Source organism: Callospermophilus lateralis, chromosome 10 (genome assembly GCF_048772815.1).
Source record: "Callospermophilus lateralis isolate mCalLat2 chromosome 10, mCalLat2.hap1, whole genome shotgun sequence".
Lineage (NCBI taxonomy): Eukaryota > Metazoa > Chordata > Mammalia > Rodentia > Sciuridae > Callospermophilus > Callospermophilus lateralis.
The window spans coordinates 105720930-105747227 of record NC_135314.1 but is presented as its reverse complement, the minus strand read 5'-3'; the positions used below and the strand labels follow the sequence as shown (position 1 = coordinate 105747227).

The 26298-nt window shown below is 47.7% G+C and overlaps 1 protein-coding gene across 2 annotated transcripts in view; it reads right to left on the bottom strand.

Annotated features, from left to right (window-relative positions):
• The window catches only part of Med12l (mediator complex subunit 12L), a 269754-nt gene that overhangs the window by 222764 nt on the left and 20692 nt on the right, over positions 1–26298 (bottom strand). For both annotated transcript variants that reach the window (XM_076867434.2, XM_076867435.2), the window contains exons 2-4: positions 20984–21088; positions 14658–14849; positions 10298–10457 (exon numbers count right to left, since the gene is read on the bottom strand). In XM_076867434.2, the coding sequence (XP_076723549.2) occupies positions 10298–10457; positions 14658–14849; positions 20984–21088 (457 nt within the window). The remainder of the gene's footprint in view (positions 1–10297; positions 10458–14657; positions 14850–20983; positions 21089–26298) is intronic.

Genomic DNA, 26298 nt, shown 5'->3' with positions numbered 1-26298 from the left:
ACTGTCCTCGCACCCAGGTCCTGCGTGCGGGTGCCGCCAAGTGTCTGCTTCTGAACGACCTTCAGCCAGCCACCAGCACTTCATAAGGGCAAAAGTCGACAAACGTCCTAGTGCCAGGTGACCATGCAAATGACTCTGGACCAAAATGCTCTAAAACACAAAAAGCTTGTGCATTGACACACCAGCCGGCCAGCCCATCCCAGCCCCGCCCAAGAACCCACCCCATCCTGGTTTCTGGAGGCCTGTCACTGATGCACAGTATGGTCACTTAAGCAAACCTTGCTCTTGAGCTGTGTTACACTCAGAGACAGTCCAGTAACTCACGGATTCTTAGCTGAATAGAGTCCACATATTCCTTGACTCCAAAATAACAGCATTGAAAAGGACCCTAGAGCCACTTTATTCCAGAGAATTCACCCAGAAGATTGGAGACACTTGGTCTGAAATGATTCCAAAACTTAAGCCAACTGGATCTAAGATGGCCAGAGTGACCAGCAGGCCAGTGCAGCTACACTGTGCCCCACCTGCATGGTACATGACACCCCCAGCACCATGACAGTTGACAACTGCCATGACAACAGCCAAAAGAATCACAAAAGGGGCAAAAGGAGGTGGTGCCCAAATTCCCAGAAAACCTCTGACCACTCTCAAGAAGGAGGCCAAGGCCCTCCCTGCCCCTTGTTTCTTCTGCCCTCCCCCCATAGCCTCCTGGACCTTGCAGGGCGGGCAGCCCATCTGTGAGCTTCCCTCGCACTTCTCCCATTTGTGGCCAAGAATCAAAGTCCCCTTCGCTGCTCGGTCAGTGTCTGGGCTGGTTACTGGTTCCTGATTCCAAGGGGGAAAAGGACCCGTGCCATCACCGGCGCACGAGAGCCCAGAGCTGGAGTCAACATCCATGGTCCTGGAACAAGGTGACAGCAAGAGGAGAATGTCACATCTTTACTTTGGAAAAGCTGGAGTCCGTTTCCACAGGGTGACGATGAGGCATGCGGAGCTATAGTGCAGCACAGGAAGCCCGGCTAGAATTTGTATGTTTCTGTAATGGGACAGGGAGTCCACGGGAGGAGCACGAAGCACCCTGCAGGGCCAGAAGGTGAGAAGTACTCAAAGCCCCCACGGAGGCGGGCGGGCAAAGGGACACAGGCCAACTGAAGAGCTCTGCGTGGACAAAGCTGGAGACACTGGTCAACAGAATAATGCAGATGTACAGCCCAGAGCACGAAATGAATTTCCGAGTCCAAGGAGACGTGATACTCAAGGCACGAGTGTGCAGCAGGCAGGGCTCAGGCACACAGGCCAGCCTCCTAGCAGCAGGCAGGGCTCAGGCACACAGCTCTGAGTGTGCCTCCCCAGACACTCTGAGCTCAAGAACTCCTGAAGCTAAGCAGGGAATGCCCACATCCTCCCAAAGAGGCCCGTGGGAAGGGCCTGGGCGAAGAACCTCACGCCCTGGCTGGCTGGTGGAGTCAACATCCATGGTCCTGGGACATGGTGACAGCAAGAGGAGAATATCACTGACTTCTGCAGTCTTTCTCCAACAACCACATCCCCACCATGAGGAAAACATGAGACACACTCCAACAGAGGACACCCTACACTGTGGCCAAGGGGACTCCTTAAAACCATCAAAGTCATCAAAACAGAGGACCCCCCCCTCAGCTGCCACCAAGAGAAGTCTCAGGAGATGTGACAGCTAACTGTAATGTGCTGTCCTGGAGGGGACCTGGGAAGAGGGAAGAGTCACTGGGTAAAAACAAGGAAATGTGCACAGAGGAGGCCAATCTCAGTAGTGTCCACGTCAGCTCACTGACCATGCAGGAGGGAGAGGAAACAGCACAGCTCAGTACCACATTCCCAAGCACTGGGTACTTCTAGAATCTTTTTAAATGGTTTCTGATTGTTTTCTAACATGCTTACCCTTTACCGCGCAATCCTGCCTTAAGGAATCTACCCTAAAAGCACACCTTAACAAATACAGAGCGTCACATACACAATGCCACATACTGGAATTATGCCAATGACAGCAAGAAGACTAGGTACAAATGTCCGCTAACAGGGAAATGTCCAAATAAGACAAGGTGCGGCCCTAGTGGAGAACCAGGAAGCCACGAGGATGTGGAGGAGTCTCCAAATGTGTTGCCGGGTGAGGAAGGGGCAAGGCACCAGGACGTACCACTACCATGCTGGTTCCCGTGCAGGGAGGAAGGGAAGCAAGACACATACATTGCACATTTTTGCAAAAATAAAACCCCTTAGGCTAAATTAACAGCTAATCAGAAATGGTCACGGGGAGGGTGGAGTGAAGAGCGATGTGGAGAGGTGGAGGAAGGGCCCCAGGACACACCTTCAAAAGATCGATGCTTCGACACACCAAGGTTTATGTGTCCGAGACATGAGGCTATGTTGAAAAAGTCAGTAAAACCTAAAATGAAAAACAAACAGAAGCAGTGCCTCCAACCACAGAATGAGTGTACTGCTGGGATTCATCCCGAAGTTAAAAAGGAATACAGAGAAATGGAATTCCAGAAACCTCTGAAATATCAGGATGCACTTCTGAAACCAGCGTGTGTGTAAGCAGGGTGAGTCACCTTGCTTGTGCTACTGGACATCATGCCATCCTCCAGGTAGTAGAAATAAAACAAGCATAAAATCAAGGACATTAATAAAAACATCCATAAAGATAAATGGAAATGTTAAGTGGGAATAAGAATACAAATTCTTATTTGCACTCACATACATTCATCAGCAGGTTCGCCCACGGACAGGGCTCAGACACCATGACACCCCAGGAGCAGCGAGCACCTTCGGCACCTAGATGCCGCTTCTTTGAATAGAAAGCAGCAGTTTCCTATAAAAAAGGCTGATTGCAGAGCAGAGGCAGAAACTTACACAGTGAGAACAGGGCAGCTCTCTGTGCCAAAAGCCAACGAGATGCCCTAAGACGAATACTGGCATGCCCAAGGACCCAAAAAAGCTAAAGGGCCTCCCATCGACCAACTTTGGGACAACCAGAAAACAAAATGAACACCAAGTGTCCCTGGCTATAAAATCCAGGAGGCATGTGATTCCATGAGCCCGTACAATGACCAAATGCACATTTTTTAAAAAGAAGAAAAAACATAGAAACTCATTCTTCACCAATGGAGGTGCAAATACAGCAGGTCTTACTCCAATGGAAATCAAAGCAAAAGAATTAGATTTATTCTACTTTTTTTTTTAAGAGAAAATTTTTACCACAGTTGATGAGAAAAAGTCCTTTTATACTGAACAATGCCAATATCTTGCCACTCCCAAGAAATAACTATTTCAGGATGGTTCATTAATGGATGCTAAGAGTTTTAGGGGGAAGAGTCTGGGAAGAGACACTGGCTATGTGGTCAAAGCCCTAACCCTAACCCTAACCCTAACCCTGCAGATGCCAGAGTCTCGCCCTGCAGCCCAGTTCCTTCTAGTGGAGAATGACTTTGACCACATAGCCAGTGTCACCTCATCTGAAGACCTATTTTCATGCCTAAGCAAAGTATAAATTCAAATTAAGGTCATTTAAGCTCTTCTCATTTTCAGGGTTCTTTCCATAGTAAAAAGGCTGATACCTCCTTTCTAGGAGAAAGGAGAGCTAAGGAATATTGTGAAAACGTGCAGCCAGTCTTGACTTGAAGCTCGTCCCTGGAATTAAAAGTTAGCAGGCGACGTCTTCAAGGACCCGAACCAAGAGTGAGCTGCTTGGCTCAGATAAGAAGCCAGACTGTCAGCTCTGATGTGAGCAGAGCTCATTTTTGCAGGCCAAATGGCTCAGTGAATATGTCACAAATTAATTACTCACGATGAGAGAAGGGCGGCTGCTTCTTCTTTGTATTTGGGGCGATAAGGGCAGTTCCAGGAGTGGAGTTGACTGAGGAAAGTCTCTCATCTGACTCCGGTATGGTTCCCACAGACCCTCAGGTGGCATAGAGGAGGCAAAGGGCAAACAGAAGTGCCCAGTGTAGTGCCACCACCAGGCATCCCGAGCAGCCTCTGACCCACGTTCCTTGACAAAGACCTCAGGCCCAGGCCAAGATAGGCTGCCTTGCCCCCTGCCCACACCCAGCACCCCCAGCCAGCCATCCCGTCTCTCTCTGCCTCGGATTTCACAACAGCCTGATCTTGGCCCTGCTCTTACTGTCCCTCAGAGCAGAGTGAGAAGGACATTCCTGATTCCTCCATAGCTGCCCCCACCAGCAACATTCCCCAGCCCCTGGTTGCCTCCAGGAGCCCACAGCCAGGCCTGGAGGTAGACCAGGAGACTCGAGTGCCTCCCATACAACTGGACACTGCATCTATATGCAGGGCTGTTGTGATGCCTGTCATCTGGCTGGCAACAGCAGCAGCCCTGGCAGCAGCTGGGGTGCACCAAGGGCCTGCACCTGCTGCATGCCCAGCATGTCCTGGACCTGGTGAGGTGTGGCCTCAGAGTTCCTGCCAATCACCCTGTTTCACACACGGGAGGCTGAGGGAAAGGCCACAACAGTAACTACAATAGGTGACCGACCCTTCAGGGCCACCTGCCACCAGAGAGGTCAGCAGGCCCCACACCCTACCCTGCAACTGGCCAGGCAAAGGTGACCCTATCCACTAGACAAGCCCAGCGTATGGTGGCCTGCCCCTCTGCAGACACAACCTTATGTCAGAGTGCCCGCCCCACCCAGGGAAGCCTCCATTCAGAACCGAACTGCCAAGTCACTTCCTCTACGACCCTCCCTGGACGCACCAAGTTCCCGCAGGGCACTCCACCACCACTAGCTGCTCCCTCTCTGATGTTCAGACTGTCCGGACAATGATGACAGACACTGTCTACCCACCCCTCCGCTGGGACCGCCTGGAGGGCAGCGACCACATTCTCCGTCTTGCACCCAACACACGCTTCGGAGCCCACGCCGAACACTTGAGCTGAGGGGTTTGGCACACCTGCACACCACGCTCCTCACCCCTAAAGACCCCTCTCAGAGTGTGTGAATGATCAGAAAACAGAACACACAGCACCAGGGGACCTCCACAACAAGACGGGGCCCGTGGCGTCAATGTGCACCAGACACCACAGCGACCCCCAGAGAGAGCCCAGAGGCCAGCAGGGCTGGTGAGGCACTGACCACTTACATGGGCCACAAGGGCCAGAGGACAAGGCACAATCAGGAGGAAAGTTTCCTCAGCAAACCCAAACCCCCTCCCCAGAACACCTTTGGAGGTGTCTCCATCTGGGGATGTGAAGAGTCGGAAGGCCGGAGCTGACCACAGGCCAGGGCTCTGTGAGCACAGTGACGACACTATAGCTCTGTGGGACTGTCAGAACAGGTGAATCACAGACAGGGAGCTGGGTTCTGTCCTGGTGGGTAAAGGGCACTGCCCACTCTGTTCAAAGACTCCCCTTAATAACTCAAGATAAGTTCCAGCTGTTCATTCTCCAGTATTAGCTGTTCTCTGATGAGTTCAAACATTTAAGACAACAAAACTTTCTTATTACCTTAAAAACAAAGCTCAGTTCACCTGTAAATGTGCTTCTGGGGTGCTTTACTTTGAACACGTCCCAAATGCTGCGTCACCTACAACCTTATCTTTATTTTTTAGGTCTCTTGAGGAATCAGAATTACAAACTCTTCCTTCTAGCTTCCCAAATTCATCTGCATTTCATATCTCTGTCCTAATTTGCTCCGACTTGTTCAAGACAATATTTCACTAGCCTCCCCCTTGAACGACTCAGGAGGCATCACCCACAGGCTGGAGGCCCCAGCCTGCCCCTCCCCCCCGCACTTTGCACACACACTGTACTGGGCACACCTTTGCTGGCTGTGTGCTCCCCAGGGCAGCAAGCCATTCAATTTACCTTTTAGATCTGTGCCTCTGGGCACGATGACAGTGAGGGTCCACGGGTCGCCTCCTTGTGGCTGTTGGCCCACTTAACTTTAGAAAAAAATCCCTTCAATAAAATCAAACAGCAGTGCTTTATAGCTCTGTTCCAAAACTGAATGTGGGAAATGAAAATAAAACATATGTTTCTATTACAAAGGAATAAAAGCCATTGCTACTGAAAACAACTTCACACACCCCAAGAACAATCAAGACAACGGAAGCCGTAAAACCAGCACTAGCAAAGGGTGACACTTGATAGTCAATCTTGCCCCAAATGTGCTGAATTCTCCTTTTCTCTGTCAAAGCGAGAGCACAGAACCTATTACTGCAAGTTAATCTTCTGAAGTGGATGCGATTTAATCCAATTCAACACATCTATATGTGTGTACTTGCCTGGCTGTGTCGCTGGCTTAGAGTGTGAGCTGGCTGCATTAAGACTGTGTCTACGCGGCCAAATGCTTCCAAATGTACTGTACAATTTGCTTACAGAAGCTGGAGGTGCCGAGACAAAGCGAGCACGAGAGGCAGCACAGGGCAGAGCACAGATCAGACTCCTGAAAACCACGTCTTTCCATACAGTACCTATGGCCTGCTACCCTTCCGTGTCCAAGAACACCTGGGAATGTGGAGAGGTGCATTTACACACTTCAACTGCTCCCTAACCCCAAAGAACAAATGGTGGCTTTGCGGTAGGGCAAGCTGGCAGATGCCCCCGACCCCAGCCCAGAACCATACACACCTGTGGTGTTCCACCTGAAGGGAACACGCTGGATCCAATAGAGGCATCAGAGAAAGGGGCCTTCTCACAACAACAGGTAGGTCCCCCGCATGCACAGCCAGGCCAGGAGAAGGAAAGGCGAATGCCTCATTCCAGGTTAAGGACAACTAAAGGACCTGCCACAGCAACAAGGACCGTGGACGAGGTCCATGTCTAGCGAGGCTGAGAACAACCCAGTCAACCCGCCACCGAGCAGCAGAGCTGGAACATGGAAAACCTGAGCCCAGAGCTCGTTCTGAGCTGCTGGACCTCCGGGCTTAGAGGCAAACGCCTAACAGCCACACATCGTAAAAACAGCTTCATTTTTTGTCTTAAGCATTTTTTCAACTAAAGCTTATATACTCCATTGTGAGAAATAGCATAGTTGGTACTTAATCTTCATGGGTTTACCATTTACAGTTTTAAATACATACTAATAATTAATGATCAAAAATTTGGAAATAAAATAATTAATAATCAAAGATTCATGAACTGAAAAACTTTGCAAAGAAACTGAGTCAAAAAATAAAACTAGCTGGGTATGGTGGCACATGGCTGTAAACTCACTGGCCCTCGAGGCTGAGGCAGGAGGATCATGAGTTCAAAGCCAGCCTCAGCAAAAGTAAGGCACTAAGCAACTCAGTGAGACCCTGTCTCTAAATAAAATATAAATAGGGCTGGGATGTGGCTCAGTGGTTAAAAGCACTGAGTTCAATCCCTGGTACCCAAAATAAAAAAAACAAATGAACAGAACCATATGTGTTATGTTACTTATGAAGGAAGAAAAAGCACAGCGAGTAAACTGTGTCAACCGTCCATTGTGGGTGTGCAAACGAGGAATATTCTGGCTTTGTATTGGAGAGAATATAATCTGCCTAAAAGCCTCTGGTGGCAGTGGAAGGGAATTAACAGAGAAACCAGTGAATTCAACAAGGAGTCAGGCATTCTCAGCGAAACACCGGAGCTCGACCTGCTTGTGTCTGGGCGATACACAGGTACCCAGGAATCCAGGCGAACTCTGTAAATGAGGAGGCCCAGCAACCGTTCATTTCTCCTAAACTGCTGTGAGTTTCAGCTGGAAGAAGCACCCCTGCATTCCTTTTCCACCCCTATGCAGCAGCTATAAGATGAAACCAATCATCAGAGAAAACCCTGAGACATAATGAAGTGAGAGCGTGGGGGGCGCACGCACATGCAAAAACACGGCGACTGTGAGGAGAGGAGCGGAACCAACTCTCCACTGCAGCTACTGATGCTCAAAGTTTCAAAGGCTCGAACTGAAGTAAGTTCAATACACACATGCTCAAAATTATATCCCAAACTCAAACACACACTTCCAGTCTAATTATTCATGTTTTAGAAATACTGAGTTTCTTCTGAATGCCAGAGATCAATACGGTCCTAGGAGACCAACACAGCACAGATCCATAGATCCAGCACTGAATAAATTTTCCAAAGTTTCAACCTTCTTTTGGTTGGGATTGGATGGGTCCAGATGACCCATCAATTAACATGAGATGTGATAAATCAGATGGTATCAAGAACTGTGAAGAAAAATGAAGCAGGACAAGAACAGAGAATGACAGGGAGATGAAGTCTCCACTGAAGTGGTCTCAGACAGCTTCTCCTAGGAAAAGCCATCTGGGCAAAAACCACATGGAGCCAGAAACTGGGCCACGTGGTCATTTACAGATGCATAAAGAACTGCACCCCCAGCTTGGTCAAGTCCTGCAGTCAGAACATGCCCGCAGGCTGCTAACGGCTGTGAGAGGTGCCCAAGTAGACGGGGCCAGGAGAGGATTCAGGGCACGGGCACCATGCTTCCTGTCCTGGTCAGCATCACTGGCTACCAGGTGGAAGGGTGGCACTAGAGAAGCAAGAATAGAGCCAAGAGTAGCCACGGGTCCTTATAATAGCACAGGCCAAAACTGTTAGCAATCTGGTCAGAGTGATCTCAGTGGACATCAAGGAGGACATTGTTAGATTCTGGCCTTATTTTGAAAATACAGCCGATGGCACTGCTGAAGGACTGAATGCAGGGTTTTGAGAAACAAGGCCTCCATGTTCTTCACCTGATGACCGCTAGTGACATTCACGGAAAGAATAAGAGTAGGGATGGTGCTGAATCAAGAGACTGTTTGGCTACACCATAGATTTCAGGAGCCTAGTAGTCATCAAAAAGGAGGTGGACAGCAAGCAGCCGCATGCCCAGGCCTGGGGAGGAGTGTTAGTGAACCTGACAGAGACACAGGCAAGACACAAGAGGAACTGAAAGAGAGAGAGAGAGACAGAGACAGAGAGTGTGTGTGGGTGTGTGAGTGTGTGTGTGTGTTGAAGACTGAACACAGGACACACCAAGGATAAGATGGGGAAGAGTAACACAAAGGGAAATCTGTTTTGTCCCCCCCCCCCCCGCACACCAATAAAATAATAAGCCCAAGGGGAAGGGGGTCAGTCCAAGCACTGTAGAGAAAACGCCGAGGTGGCCACTGCTAACTGGAATTATTTCCTCCCGAATTTTTTGCTAGACATTTACATTCTTTGTTAAAACCCAGGTCACTGTTGCTTGCTTGTTTTAACATAAGATAACGCTGACCTGTCAGGATGACAGTCACCGAATTCAGACCACATTTGTTTGTGTGTTCTGACTTGTAACATCCGTCTCCGTGCTATCAGAACAAGCTCCACTCAGTGGCTCATCCACCCGCCAACACCACGCCCAACACTGTACCCCAGCCCCTCAAGGGCTATCTGGGCACCTTTACCTAGACTTCTCTTGGCACATTTCTAAACCGGACTCCCCTCTTTTACAAAGCAACACCTCAAGGGTCTAGCTAAGTCACCAATGCAGTGAAGGCTCCGACCAAAGGTCGCCTCCCTTCAGCTTTACAGCTCCCACTCATCGGGGCCAGTGGGACCCTGGATGCTGGGGAGGTGGTGGTGGGTAGACCAGCAAGGCCTTTAGATGCTTTACATCCTACAGTGTGTCCTGGGGGAAGACTTTGAAGATAAAATTTCAGATGATGAATAGTCACGGGAATAACACAACCAGGAGGAGGAGAGAAGGGAGAGGGAAGCCTTGAGACTCGGCCTCAGGGCAGGAAAAGAGGTGCGCACACCCCTAGGGAAGGGCAGCCAGGCAGGAGAAACAGTCACAGCAGGACAGCAGGATGCGGGCGGGCAGGCAGGCAGGGTCAGCATGGCTGGCCAAGCAGCACAGGAGGGCCAGCCTTAGGCGACCTCATGGGCCACAGTGACGGATCTCCACTGATTTCCAGCTGTAGTAAGACGTCACCTTTAAGTCACATGAAGAAGCACAACACAATCTGATGTGGAATCACAGACACTATGGCAGTTACTGAGAGACTAGCAGGAGACGAGTTCGGAGGTTGGAATGTTCCCAGCCCAGAGCTGACAGTGGCTTGAGTCAGCATTTCAGCAGCAGTGGTGCTGAGGGTCCAGGCATAGACAATGTAGGTGTAGGTGACAATGACAGCACTTGCTTGTGGTCCTCAATGAACAAGACCCAGCACAGGTGACTTCCAGCCACACCAGGGCCCTGCCCGGGATTTACCCACTGGGCTGTGCCCGAGGGGGCACACCCAGGTACCTGTAGAACCCACAGAGAAACATAAGACAGTTCACAGTCTCACTTACCCAAATTGGGGTCAGTGGCCTGACGTTTCTTGATTTTAGCTTCAGAAATGGCAGAATAATAGGCACAAGTCATCTTGATCAGCCAGGTCGCTCGAACCATTGGTACTGAATATTTAGCTAAATACGCAAAAACATCCTCCTTTTTACTAAGGATGGGAACCTAAAAAGAAGTGACATAGTTATGACAATAACTTACTGTACCATTAATCGACATACTTACAGAGGGGCTGGGAGTTACCTACTGCTATAAGAGCATTTCTGATGAATTTTTAAATGGTGTATTCAATTTTTTTAAAAAGGAACATTTTAAGCCAATTTTCATTAAGAAAAAAATCACAACCGTTTAGTACAATGGCAAAATAGTTCCATTCGTTGTGCTTTCTTGTTTACAAAACAAATTATCTTAAAACTTTCAGATGCTGAAGCTATTCATCATAGTAGGAAAAAATAATTCCATGACATTCTTCCCAAAAAATTCTCTCAAAATTAGAAGGGACAGACCACGTGTAAAGTTGTCCCCACTCTGTTTTTTATCCAGGAACACTTTTTTTATATAAAACTTTCTAACTGCAACATTTTATAAGAGTAACAATTTCCAGAAAGCGTCTAAAAATGTCTTTAGTCCAATATTTAAAAGAGAGGCTAAGATGATGGATCAGTAAATCTACTGATGAACACTGGGCTAGAAATAGCTGGGTAATTAATTCAGTGCTTGGAAGTGGGCACTTGAGGCAGATAATGATTTCTCGCACACCACAGAGGTACCGTTTAGCAGATTAGTATCCTGATGAAGCATTGAATGGTTGGAAAGAGTTAATTCATTCTCCTAGAGTACCTCATAAATACCAAGGAATTGCCTATTTACCTACATAATCTACTCCTCTGGTGAACAGAGAGAACAGGGAACAGAGTGTGTCAGCCAGCCGTCATGCTGCAGGCCAGGGTCAGCGAGGCCCAAGGGTGCACAGCCCCAGTAGGCATGGCCAGGCCACCTCATCTCCCTCCCTGGGCCCCGCCTGCTGGGTTGAGCTCCTCCCTCAGACTCCTCCTACCAATCTCTAAAAGCCCCAAACCTACTCCCTCCGATGCCTTGCCCTTCTCCAAAGATTTCACCATGCCAGCCAAGGTGTTCTCGGGCAGTGCACTTGCCCCTGAACTCAGGGGATCCTGGACACCACAACCACAGATACCAAGAGTCCCGATCTCTTTGCCCCAAAATCTCACTTGAATTTATGCTGAAAAGCAAGGCTTGGACCAGCCCACAGCACAACCTGCTGCTCCTGGTCTGCCAAACACACAGCAGGCAGAGGGTTTTCTGCATCCTATGCTATAAACCTGACCCTTCACACAGTTCCCAGGAAGTGTGAGTCTAGAACAAAAGATGAGTATTTTTCGTACATGGCCCTGGAAACACGATGACCATGTCACCTGGTCTCACTAAAGACAACCCGGCTGTTCTGGTTCTGGAGGGAGAGCCCCCAAGGCTGCACGACAGTCCTGGGGCATCCAGCCCTGGATTTCATGGGACACTGCAGAGACTTGTGATCACAGAGAGATGCTGCCCTGGCACTGACTTCTTAACATAACCCATGACAGGCACGCAGATGCACACACACCATGCACAAGAACACGGAAGGTTGGTGGGCCAAAGTTGCAAGCCCTCCTCCCTGCAGACCACAGCGAGGCATCGCAATGAGACACTTCCTCAGCTTACATGGCATTTCTGTCATGGAGCATAAGGCTTTGGTTTAGTGGCAACCATGTAAGTCAAGGACCAGAAAAGCACAGTCCCAGTCCCGAATGCCTGCTTTTCATCAGAGCACACGGGCGGTGCCAGCAGCCCGGGCCCCTAGCTGTGCCGGTAAGGATACAGTACTCGGATGCCAAAAGTCGCAAGACCAGGGCTTGCAATAGACAAATACAGAGAAAGCCCTCCACCAGCACCACCCTCCTCAATGCCTACAGGATTCCTACTGAACCCCAACTGTTAGGAAGGAAAAAATAAAACACTTAAACACCTGAAATGTTTTGATGACATTGCAAACAAAACTGAGCCGTGGATCTCACATGAGCACACAAGGCAGACTCCAGATCCCTGCCAGGGCCTGCAGAACCCTAAGAACCGCTGCCCTTGGATCTGGGCGTCAGCATTCAGAACAGCAAGCATGAAGGAAGCTGTTTAATTAATGAAGAAGCCAGGCCAGGCCAGCTCTGGAGGGAAACGTGTTTAGGCTGTGACTTCCCTACAGTGATGGATTCCGTGTTTTCCATAGAGAAACCCCCAGAATTTAGCTTGCTAGCCGAATCTGGAAACCCCTGAACCACATTGTGGTCCTTAAATTGAGCTGGAGCTGCATCAAGATGGACAAGAAATCCAGACATCTAATGCGAGCTCCTTCGGTCTCACAGTACTGTCCTCCGGCCTCCTCAAACCTGGATGCTCACCCACACCAGCATCCCCCCAGTGGCTAAGTGGGATGGAGGCAAAGGGGACCCACAGACCCCAGGCATGGGGTCCCTTGACATGAACAGGGGAGAATCAGAGACCAGGGAGCTGTTCTGGCCCTGGAAGAAGGTCCCGGCTATTGGAAGCTCCATTCCTAAATCAAACACCCACTGTGGTTAAAGGAAAAGCCCTTCACAGCTTCTCTGTGGCTGGACACTGCAAGTACTGTGGAGCTTTCAGAGTGATAAAAGATTGGCCCAGAATTGTGATCACCCCTGAACCTGGATAAGGTGCCCAGGATCTGGGCAGGTAAATCAAGGTTTGGGGCCTGAAGCCATTGCAAAGGTAAATAAATACCAAAAGTGAAGGAGGTCCTTGGAGGTTCCACTAGGAGGAACACACAGAGAATAGATCCTTCAGCCACCTTGGGAAGAGGACATGCTGGAAAGGGGAAGGACTCCCGAAAGGCTGGGAAACAAACGTGCTTCAAGGTACACTGGATGGTTTTATAAAGAAAACAGGCACGTTTGTGAAGAATGAGCATCAGGGCTTACCTGAGGGACACCTGACTTGGCCAGAGGCAGCTCCTAATGAAGAGAGAAGAACAGTGACTAACACACTGCCCAGAGCTGTCTCCCTCCTGAAGGACCAGCGTGTCCTGCACCCCAAAAGCAAGGGCAGCAGCTCCACATCAGTATTCGCTTTGGGGAAGCATCCGACACCTGCACTCACAAGCTCACGACAAGGGAAAACCTAAGGAGGCCAGCTGGCAACACGGAGAAGATGAGCTGCTCTCACCCTCCATCGGCTCCCAGAGGAACCCCTTCTGCAGCTTCCCACTAGCAATCCACAGGCCTTGGAGGAGAACTACTGAGTGGCTCAGCCAGCTGACACAGCGGCACTATCTTCCAAGAGTTGCTTTTCAGAAAACTCACAAGTGCACAAAGAAGCTCTCCCCACCCTGGTCCTGTGCCAAGTGGACATGAACACATGACCCTACAAACAGAAGATGGTGGCCTAAAACCAGAGGGCTTCAGAAACGGGAGAACCAACCAATGGCCTTGTTCCAAAGCTGTCCAGGGAGTCAGATCAAGACTGCAAGGGAGATCTCCAACTTCTTTTCTAAATTGCAAAGGACGTTTCTGCATTATTTGGACTACAAGATTACGGAATCCGTGAATCGATTTCCCACTTGAAAATGATCAAAGGCAAAAGATTTTAAAGAGCCTCCCCTCCCCCTGCCAAAAACAAAAAACAAAAAAACTCGGAAGCTATAAATAAACCTGCCCGTTTTGTTCAAAAACTTTTTCAACAAACAAGCACACATACAACCATAATCTCTCACACTGGGTAGGACAGACACTTGGCTTGAAGCATTTGCATAGGTATTTTTAACGATGAGGCAATAACCTCAAAGCAAGGATCTTTCTATCGAATCCTGAACATTTTGACCCAAGGAAACTAAAAATACAATAGAAAAAAAGGAGAAGCATCATTGCCTATTCTTGGTTTAGAAATCTTGTCAACCTCAGGGGCTGGGGATGTGGCTCAAGCGGTAGCGCGCTCGCCTGGCATGCGTGCGGCCCAGGTTCGATCCTCAGCACCACATACAAAGATGTGTCCACTGATAACTAAAAAATAAATATTAAAATTCTCTCTCTCTCTCTCTCTCTCTCTCTAAAAAAAAAAACCTTGTCAACCTCAAGTCCACATAAACTGCTTGCTGTGTGGAGGGTGTGGGTTACAGGTGTCCTGGGCTCCACCCTTGGGCAGCACGTCTCTGGGCCATACACATTTGGCCCAGGCATCAGCTGTGAGGAGTTGGGGAAAAAATATGTATTAGGCATCATCTCAGAAAGCTTCATCTTCACAAGACCATAATTAATCATAATGAGGTTAAGAAATACTTAATACCTTTTTTGCCAAAATAGCAAGTGGTTTATTTCCTGCTAGGTCAGAGAACCAACTATGAATTGCACTCTGAGATCGAGCAGTAACCAGCCAATAATTATCTTTAGCATTAACTTGGGGTTTCTTCTTTCCGGTATCCTGGAAAGTGTTAAGCTTTAGTTTCTCAGCTAATATGCTGCTGAAATAAGCTCCGATCTGTGGAAGGAAGACAGAAGAAAACAGGAGGTGTAAAGACAATAAAGCAAGGCTGTACATTCTACACATTTTTACCTTTACTGTTTTAATCGAAAATCTTCATATAGTCCATCAGAAAATAAAATGTTGATTTACACCCTTAAATTACAAGAGTTGTGATTGCCATAAGCTAACGCAATGCAAAAACCCACCCAGCACTTCTGTTCCACAATTAACAAGTAGTCCACAGCAAAAAGAAGAGCCTTCAAAGACCTCTGGTAGGACAAAACGACATCGTTCTCCACTCCAATGCCTTGGGGCAGGCGGGGTCTCCCTGCAGGGGGAAGGGAGCGAGCCTGGCATCGATTGGTGATCTTTCCTTTGCTGGTTTCATGATACATCACATATTTTGTAAAAAGAAATTCTGCTTATACTTGATGATTTTTTTTAAAAAAAAAAAAGCTGAAATAAACTTAATTTACTTAAATGCAAATTTGCAAAAAATTTAATTAGGTATTCAACATTTTTGATGGGCCTGTCAATTCCACCAGCATTAGTCCTCAGGGGATGCTAGTGCCACCTGCTCAGGACATGGCATATGGAGCTTCTGCAAGCTACCTGATCACTTTCCTATTGTCCACACACTAAGGTGGAAAAAGGGACAGGAAGGAAGAGAAGAGAGGAAGGGAATGGAGTCGTGTGTGACAACTGGGTGAATTACAGAGAGCTTACTAGAATTTCCAGGAATCCTTTACAAACATCATATTTCATCCCCCGAGAATTCTGAAATATGATACAGTTAATAATTCCTCATAAATGTCCCCAATAAAGTTAGCAAACAGTGCAACTACAAGGAAGATAAAATCTCCACCATGGTGACGCATAACAAGCATCACCTCAGAAACACTCATGAGGCAATAAGCAGTCTATCACTGGGGAATCAGCCATCAGCCACTAGCCAAGTTCACCTACCAGCAGGAAGCGCTGGCACAACATGTTCTGAATGTGAACTGGCCTTCTGCAGTCTTGTGACTAATGTAGTATAAAAAGTCTGTTTTGGTGAGTTGGTGGTAAAAACTAGAATGAGTAGAAAAATAAGTCTGAGCTTTTCTTAAAACAACTTCCCTGCAGTTGTCCTGTTGTAAGCCGATGTTTGCAGAACTTCCATTGAATACCTTAAGTGCAAAACTGTAGCAGAACCAGTTGTTTGTAAACAAGCCACCAATAGCAGCTTAATATTAAATCTCCCAATTGATATTTAGTCTTTGCACCAAGGGCTCCAAACAATATGCATTTTAATCCCAAAAAAGGTTTAAAAATTTTAAAAAGTAGTCTAAGCAATCCATTGTTTCAATTAAACCCTTGTCTATGTACTTGACAGAGCAATGGAACATGGTGAATGCCTGGTTAATTCCTGCTAAAAATTTTGTAGAGAAATTCATACTACAAACAAAGTCAAAATTGCAAAGTAAGCAAAAAAGAAGAAAATGCACATTAGGTTCCAAAATGATCAAAGCATGATGATAACATTTAATTTCACTGTAACAGCAACATATTGGCATTATTCAGAAATCTGAAAACATATTAAAAAGAGCTTCGTTCTCAAATCCCAATGCTTACCTCTAAGTGATCAACTTGATAAGCTTATGTGTGGTTCCAAAGCTTCCTTAAGTGACTACACATGAGTAGACACTATTTCTGTCTCTTTCTTATGCGTCTGGCTCATTATGCGCACACAGTACGGGGCTTCTGGGTCTGTATACACAGAGCTTCTTCACTTTTTTTAATAGATGAACCCACAAAGTACATTGTTGTGTATCACCATTCAATTAATCAAGCTACTGTTGATGGACCTGCTCCAAACTGTGCTATTATGACTCGTGTTAATGTGGATGGCCTTGTGTGCCTGTTACTTCAGACATGTGCAGGTACAGATTTAAGATAAATTTTCAGGGTTCCAGGATTCGGCATTGTGAAGTTCTGCCAATTTGCCCTCTCAAAGATTTTTGCCAATTTATAGTCTTTCAAACAAAGTAAAAGTTAAATTTAACACTTGCTTCCACCCACCCAAACCTAGATGGAAAATAATTCATTTGATAAGAATATGGGGAAAAATTTAGAAGCTATGCTACCATTCACATATTTCATATTTATGAAATCAAATTCTTCTCAGAAGTCCTGAGTCCTTAAACAACCATCAGGAAGAATGCTAGCAGAAGTTGTCACGGAAGTTACGTTTGTGTGTTCAGTTATTTGAGTTGACATAAGACTCAATACTGAGCACAACTCAGCAGCTCACATCAGGAGACAGAAAGCATGGGTACTTTCTGTCATGAACTAAACAGTGTCCTCCAAAATTCACACACAGGAGCCCCAGTCCCCAAGGTCACTTGATTTAAGATGGGGGCACAAGGGATAACTAAGGTTAATAAGGCCACAGGATGAAGCCCTGATGAACATGAATGAGGTGACAGGGACCACACGAGGGCGGCTGGAGGTGGCCGGAGGAGGCCACAGGAGAAGCAGACCTGCACCTCAACTGGACCCCAGCTGGACCCCAGCCTTCTGCAAGGAGATGAGCTTCTCTGTATCTGCCCCAAGCTCATGTGTGTCATCACAGAAGCAGAGAATGCTCCCTGGAACTCAAGAGATGTGCTTCTGGGAACTGACCTTAAAGAACAAAAGCCACCTCTCAAGTGTGACTACAGCCTCTTTATAGACACAGGCTGACCACTGTGTATACAGGTGTCAGTCAATTAATTATAGCTCACAAATTAGGAATGCCATCCACCCACAAGTTATTGTTGTGAATACTTTAGTCAAAAGGCAGAGAGCCTGCAAAATAACGCTTTGTATTATAATATAAAAGTAGATCTACTTTTATAAAAGTAGATCAGTTAGGGCTGGCGTCGGAGCACCTGACTAGCGTGTGCAAGGCCAAGGCTTTGATACCCAGCACCACAAAAGAGAAAGCTAAAAGACAGAACTCGCTTTCAAAAAGTAGATTAGCTGAGGAACAAGAAAACATTCAGGAGACAGAAAGGGGTGAGGCTGCACAACCAGACACCTAAAAACAGTGAATGCAAGTGTTACACACATCTGACCACAAGCCAAAACACAACATAAATCGCATACAGCTAATTGTACATCACGTGGATAAAGACTGGAAAAAGAAAACTCAAAATCAACGTTCTTGGTCAGTGGAGTATGCAGAAGATGCATGGATTCTCTTTCACATCTCTGAAATGATATTTCAGTTGACAGCAAACTGTCAATTATTTATGTATATACAGATACAGGTGGATGCAATAAAAATAAATCCAGAATAGACAAACTATTTGCATGCATATCTCTAGAAAAGGAACTATTGAAATTTACCTGTATACATTTTTAAATTTTTTGTATATATGCCTTTAATTTTATAACAGTGAAGGTATTTTAATACCCAAACAATGATAACTCAAAAAGGACTTTTTTTAAAAAATTGATTCCTAAAGAAAACAAAAACAAATAATTCTATTTGTACACCTAATTGATAATATCACAGAAAGACATTCAATTCAAGAAACTTTTTTTTATTTATTTTTTAGTTGTAGTTGGGACACAATACCTTTATTTTACTTATTTATTTTTATGTAGTGCTGAGGATCAAACCCAGAGTCTCACAACACGTGCTAGGCGAGTGCTCTACTGCTGAGCCACAGCACCAGCCCAATTCAAGAAACTTTTGAAAACAACATTCTGATTATATCAGTATTGTATCTGTGTGACTGTGTATGCGTGTAGTTTTTTGTTGTTGTTGTTTTAAAAGGGTGCTGGGAGCTTGAACCCCAAGGTGCTTAACCACTGTGCTACATCCCCAGCCCTTTTTATTTTTTTTATTTTGAGATAGGGTGTGGCTAAATTGCTAAGGCTGGCCTCAAACTTGCAATCCTCCTGCTCAGTCTCCCAAGCTGCTGGGATTACAGGCAGAAGTCACCATGCCCAACCTGACTACATATTTTTGATGAAAGTTAGTCTAAGGACAAAATTATTATTTTAAAAAATCGTAGATTTTATATAGTAACTTTGTTGCTAGAGTGGCATTGGAATAGTTTATGCTGAAACTTTATGTATACAAAGAGCAAACAAATATTTTGATATTGCAGAGAGCCAGGTTCTCAGCTGGGGAGAACACACAAAGATGGAACAGGAAAAGAGGGAAACACCCCGTGGAGTTGAACCAGAAATGGCAACAGTAGGTAGGCAGATAAGAGAGACAGATCTCTGCTTTACTCTCTGCCACCGAAAGTGAAAGCGGCCAGGAGGAAGGCCCCTCCAGCAGGGCCGCCTCGAGGCACCCAGGGCTGGGGTGGGAGAGAACAAGGCGAGCCTGGAACCCAATGTCGTCCCGGGGAGAAGGAGGTGACGGGACCGTTAGCCAAGGGCCAGAGTAAAGGGGCCCTGACTGGCCACACATGGGACCATCTAAGCGTTCAAAAGAAACGAAGTAATAAATCCCAGCACAATTAATTTTAAAAAATAATAATAAAAAAATTTTAAAAAGGAATCCATGGGTGACACAAAAAGAATCCAAGTGATCCTAAAACAGTGAGAGGTAAAGGAAGCTCTTCTTCACCAAAGAACGCAAGCAATACCGCTGAGGAACGATCAGAAACCAGTATTTCGTAACTCTCAGCAAAAGAAATCCCTCAACTGGAATCATCAGGGATGCTGAAATCACCAGGTGGAATTCTACCTGACGGTGAGAATGGGATATTCATAGCGCCTCCGAGTACCACGGGGTAGGGGCTGGGGGGCTGGGGCAGCACAGGGCTCAATCCCTGCAAGGAGAGAGGAAGGAAGGCAGGGTGGAGGGTGGGGGGAGAGGAAGGAGAGGAGGGAAGAAGGAGGAAGGAAGGGAGGAGGAGGAGAGGGAGGAGGAAGGGAAGGAGGGGGAGGAGGAAGGGAAGGAGGGAGGAGGAGGAAGGGAAGGGAAGGAGGGAGGAAGGAAAGGAGGAAGGGAAGGAGGGAGGAGGAGGAAGGGAAGGAGGAGGTAGGGAGGGAGGAAGAAGGGAAGGAGGAGGAGGAGGAGAGGGAGGGAGGGAGGAGAAGGGAGGGAGGGAGGAGGTAGAGGGAGGAGGAAGGGAAGGAGGGGGAGGAGGAAGGGAAGGAGGGGGAGGAGGAAGGGAAGGAGGGAGGAGGAGGAAGGGAAGGAGAGGAAGAAGGGAAGGAGGGAAGAAGGAAAGGAGGAAGGGAAGGAGGGAGGAGGAGGAAGGGAAGGAGGAGGGAGGGAGGGAGGAAGAAGGGAAGGAGGAGGAGGAGGAGAGGGAGGGAGGGAGGAGAAGGAAGGGAGGGAGGAGGTAGAGGGAGAGAGAAGGAAAGGGGGGAGGAGGAGGAGGAGAAAGGAAGAAAGGGAGGGAGGGAGGAGGGAGGGAGGAGGTAGGGATGGAGAGAGGAGGAAAGGGAGGAGGAGGAGAAGGAGGAAGAGGAGGAGGAGGGGGGAGGGAGGGAGGGAGGGCAGGTGGAAGAAGGGGGGAGGGAGGGAGGGAGGAAAAAGGGAGGAGGAGGGAGGGAGGAGGAAGGGAAGGAGGAGGGAGGGAGGAGGGTGGGAGGGAAGGGGAAGAGGAGGAGGAGGAGGGAGGGAGGGTAGAGGAAGGGAGGAGGAGGGAGGGAGGGAAGGTAAAGCACCACAGGTAGAGATCTGTAGGTCACTAAGAGGAGAAACTGCCACTTTATGAGGTAGGAGGGTGAAAGGTGTGCCCTTCGCCAAGTGATCAGACTTCGTGTGACCTGTACCAGGGCTAACTGGCTGCACCTGCCTCCTGACAGGACACAATGCCACCTCCTTTCCAAAAAGGTCCAACCCGAATTCTGCCATGGGAAAACCAAACAGATCTCAAGTACAGCCTGGACTGCAAGATACTGGCCTCTCAGGCCGTCTGTCTATGACGATGTCAGGAAGGCCTTAAGGAGACCTGGGAAGATGGAGAGGGAACTACCAGACTCAGCATTGCGACCCCCACATTAGTGCTGACCCTGTCTGGCCCAGGGCAGCGCAGCCTGCAGAAGGGCATGCTAAACCTGGACTGGCTTGAGCAGCACCAACTTGGCAAATCAAACGCCCCATCACAAACCAGCTTTGCCAGTGGTCCCAGGGGAGGGGCCTGCAGTACCTTTGACGGGTTGATCACAATGTTCCTGGCCGAGCCGTGCTCATCCCCAGTGAAGGCTGGCTGGTTGCTGAAGCCTTGCTTTACATTCACAGCAGTCAGTTCATCCTAAAGAAAGAAGGCGCAAGTTAAGCAGGAGGAAGGAGAGCTGGACCTAACCCAGTCGCAGCGCGGGTTTGCTGCCTTCTGTGAGAAGGAAGGGTGGGAAGGACGTGGGACAGCCACCAGAGTGCAGTTGCTGACATGCAAAAGCCAGGGCACAGGGGTGGAGAGCAAAAGCCACTCTGGCACTCGCCAACACCTGTCAACGCCAGGCTAGACACACTGGTGATCCTCATCTCAGTCTCCTAACTTTTCCGCAAGTCTGAAATTTTTTAACTTCTAAATTATCAAGAAAAAAAATGAGCAACCCCCCTCCCACACACACCAAAACAAAATCATTTGTTGTTGTTGTTGTTATTGCTTTGCACACCAGGGATTGAACTCAGAGGCACTCGACCACTGAGCCACATCCCCAGCCCTATTTTGTATTTTGTTTAGAGACAGGGGCTCACTGAGTTGCTAAGCACCTCACCATTACTGAGACTGCTACCTCTTTGCAATCCTCCTGTGTCAGCCTCTTGGGCTGCTGGCATCCCAGGTGTGCGCCAGTGGTAGCGCACAAAATCCTTTTTGACCTGCAATGGCACTAGAGAACCTGGAGCTTGACTCACTCCCTCGCGAGCCCCCCTTCTATGTGAAGTCTGGCTCACCCAGCCTACCCAAGACCCCATGAAGGTTCCCGGGCCCATGCTGTATGACTAGAACCTACCCACACCACAACCACAGTCAGAGGGAGGCTCAGAGCTCAGCAAAGTTCTTTAAAACATTTGCCTCACTTGTTCCTTGCCGACTCTGAGGGAGACCGCAGGCATGCATCCTCATGCCCATTTCACAGATGCACAAAGCGAGGCTCAAAAAGGTACAGAAACCGGGCAGAGGCAGTCCTGATGCACTCTTTCTAAAAGCCAGACTAGCAAGACAAATTTCCTGCCACCATGCCACCAAGGAACAAATGCCACGTGAAAATGTGGTCTAAAAATACAGAGCCACAACTCCTACGCTCCTCAAAAAGATCTCCTACTGGGTGGCCACAGGAAAAGCTCCAAGGTCACATCACGTCAAAAATAGCCTAAGCTTGGACTGGGCTGGGGCTCAGTGGCAGAGCGCTTGCCTCACACATATGAGGTACTGGGTTTGGTCCTCAGCACACATAAAAATAAATAAATAAAATAAAGGTATTGTGTCCATCTGCAACTAAAAAAACAATTAAAAAAAAATAGCCCAAGCCTTAAAAAAAATAAAAAATAAATAGGCCCTCCTTGCCCACCCAGGTTACCTGAGTTAGGGAACCACGGCAGTCTCCAAGACATGGACCAGAGAGAACAAGTGAGAAACTGGAGAACACAGAGCAACCTTCTGTTCCCTTCTCCGGAGCCAAGAAATGTGGTCGTACCAGGCGCAGTGGCACACACCTGTAATTCCAGCGGCTAGGGAGGCCGAAGCAGGAAGATCCCGAGTTCAAAGCCAACCTCAGCAACTTAGCAAGGCTCTAAGTAACTCAGTGACACCTTGTCTCTAAGTAGGGCTGGAGTTGTGGCTCAGTGTCGGGTGCCACTGAGTTCAATCCTCAGGATAGCCCACATCCCCCCCGCCAAAATAAAGCAATGGTGCAGCAACAGTCGGGGCAACAGGTGCACAGAACCCAAAACATAGCTCACTCCACCTTGTAATTCCAGAGTGGAATTACAAGAGCCACTGGTCAAACCACTGTTGTGGTTAGATGGGAAGCTGAGGGATGCAACAGGTCACGAGGCTGATGTATCTGAACAGCTTCAGAGGGTGGCTTTGGCTAGGAGCGGAGGCCTCTGGCAGCACCCCCACAGCCTGCCTTGCCTGGTGTGCTCCGCACATGGGTGGGCTCTCAAAAGACCCCTTATGAGACATGTAGCTCCAGGGCAATCCAGTCTCCGCCAGGCAGAAAGGTCACAGAAGTCATGATCCACCCAAAAGATGAACAGCCCACCTGCGTCCTGAGTCCTCAGGTGGTGATGTGAAAACCGAGGACAAAACTACGTGATGCACATTTTTAAGTCAAAAAGATTCCAGCCAACTTGAATAACCAAACTCACTAAGGACATTTCCGTGGTCTGAGTTGGAGAGAGCGAGGGTACATACAAAAAGGATCATGACCTCAGGAGAAAACTGAAGGTGCCTGTGTCTTCCACCTTCCAGCAGGCACTGCGAGAAAGGGCAGCTGAGAATCAGCCTCTGTCTTTACTGGAACCACGTCTGGGCTTTGTCAAGAGGCAAGGTGCGGGGCTTTCAGGATGAGTTCCATCCCCTTGGTGCCGTTTCATAGCTGAATTCTAAATAGACCCTAGCTCAGTTAACTGCTCACTGTATTTGCTGAGCCCCTGAGGTCAGGTTTCCGCAGATACTAAGGAGTTAAAAGCCAAGAACATCACTATCAAACAACTAGCAACTTAGCAAGGCTCTACGCAACTCAGTGACACCTTGTCTCTAAGTAGGGCTGGAGATGTGGCCTATTCCCTAAAATTTCTGCCAAGACTGAACACTGATGGCAAAAATCCAAACAATGAGTTAAGATTCAAATTCCAGAGTTTACTATTGTTGTTTAAACAAATGTTTCTCAATCTCCAAGAATGCACCAACAGACCCCTAATTTTAAAGGAAGAGTGCTGTCTCCAACCTGAAGGCATCTGTGGATTCCGGTTTGGGAAACTGGCTAAGGCGTGGATACTTGATGTCATTAGGTAGCTTTAAGAGACTCAGAACAAAAGGCAACCTGTGTTACATGCATTCAAGCAACAAACTTTTATGACACTACTCTGCAGGCCTTTGCCAAGTCTAATTAGGCAAAAATAGAAGAGACAGAGTCCAGATTTCAGAACAGCATGCCTCTAAAACCCCCAAGCCAGAATCTGTAAGGGACACAAATAGCTTCCTCTTGCACCAGCCTTGAACTTCTTCAAAGATTTTTCAAAATAAAAGAGTAACAACCACCAAAATTCCTATAATGCCTTTCCTTACAGTCTTTACCTTGTTCCATTGTACCTCATGGACAGTTCTTAGAACCACAGCTGCTCCTTTACCCATCTGCAAAGGTGAGACAGCCAAGACCCCAGAGATCTGGTGCTCAGAGCATCAGTGAGGATCCAGGGCTGGGTCTGCACTCAGGGCACCAGACCAGCAGAGCTGAACCTCTTCCAGAAAAAGGACTCCTCAATAAAGGCTGACGTGTCCCTCATTGTATAACATAGAGAAGAAAAAACTATTCTACTAACTGTTGGGTAAGAGGCAACCATGTATTCAGAGACAGTCTTAAATGAATTTTTCATTAACAGCATCTAGGGCAAGAAAGAAACAAGTTGTATGTGTGTGTAAGACCAAATATTTTCTCAGCAATGAAACAAGAAGCTTAAAACAGGGACTCCAACGGCTCCTGTGGCCCAGGGTAACACCACCTGACAGTGAGCTACCCAGGGCCTTGGAAAGGTACACAATTGACTTGGGCCCAAGGCAACCTGAACAGGGAGAAGGGAAGAGTCCCCGGCACAACTGCCTGCCTTGCCATTGATGCAACTGAAATCCAAGCCTTAAAGCTAGGGAGACAGTCACTCAGGCAGAAATAGAAGCAAAAGCCTAGAAAAGAGCCCACGTTAATGTGGAATGCCAGTGGTTACTCCACATCTCCACGTCCCATACTGATAGGAAGAGCAGGGCTGTGGGTGAACCCCACAAGCATCCAGAAATCTCCTGCGTTAGCCTTGAACTTCAGAGAATGAGCTTATTTTCTGGATCACTTTCAAAGCAATCTTTTAATTTCAATAATACATTTCATTAGGAAAGTGAAAACGTTTGGATGCCAGTTTTGGAAGCTGCTGAAGCTCTTTCAGTCTCAAGAAACAAAAACCGTTCAGTGTGGCAGGACTTCTGATGACCATCTGAAAAGCAGGTCATAAACGGCTCACCCACACCCCCCCCACCCAACCACAGAACATGGGCGAAAACTCCTGATTTTCTCAGTCACCTAGTAGTCTAACAAGCTAACTAATGAATATTCAATGACTTAGATAGAACTGTCCACCAGCCATACAATGACACAGAAATGGAGAAATATCCTTCTAATGGGCTAGCCAGGCAGGCAGGGTTAACGCCCATCTTACCCAGAACACATATTTCTTATAAACAGCTTTATAATTACTTTTACTAACTTTGTCCATCCCTCCTCCAAAAGAGCCTTCTCTCAACTCCAATGACTGTAGAACCCTATTTTTATTTGTTATTTTTATTTTGGGGATATGCATGTTTTAATTGATCATTCCTAATCAGAGAGAACCAAGTTAGCCTGATGAACATTTTTTTTTTGATGTCTTTATTGGTACATTTAGTCAGACATAACAATGGGGTCATTTTGACATGATCAAAGAGGCATGGAATCCGATTTGTTCCATTCCAGGCCTTCAGTACTTCCCCCTCCTTCCTTCTCCCTCCCCTGTCCCCTGCCCTCTATTCTATCTTAGACCCCAGGTTGGAAGACGGGGTAAGACATCCATCACCCTTACCAACACACCTAGTGGCCCAGGAGATAAGAGAACACTCTTTCATCCCTCCTCTTGTCACTAACCAACTCAGCCCTGCATCTCTCAAGACATGTCTAACATTTATTCCTCCTTCTAAAATGCGACAGTGGCTCTCTAAATGTGGCCACTGTCACAGCAGGGCCTGGTCACTGCTCCCCATTCATCCTGCACTCTATGCAGCCTACCTCCAGCCTGGTCCTGAGATACTATTTCCCTTTCTGCACTTCCCTACCCAAAAGCCTCAGGCGGCTTCCCACACTCCCCCAGGAGCTAAAGCAGCACGACTCTCCAGACCCTAAGTAATAGCTCTCAACTGTTTTCCAACTAATTCTGGCCCAAAATCAGAACAGAAGCACTGGGACCAGCATCCGAAGCCTCCAGCAATCAAGCTCCACATGCTGGCCTTGCTTCTAAGCATCAGAGTCACATGGAGCTGGGTTTGAATGCAGCCCTCACCCAGGACTGGGGCCACAGGAACCAACCTCTCTGCACCTGCCTGCCTTTGTTGAAAAGGAGACGAGAATAACTCACAGGGCTGGGGTTACATAAGATAAATGTGCAGTTCAGCACAGTGCCTGGCCCATTATTAAGTGCCCTATAAATGGTGGCTACTGTGATTATAGCCGTTTTCTATTTTTACATTTTAACTTTCACTTAGTCTACTGACTATTA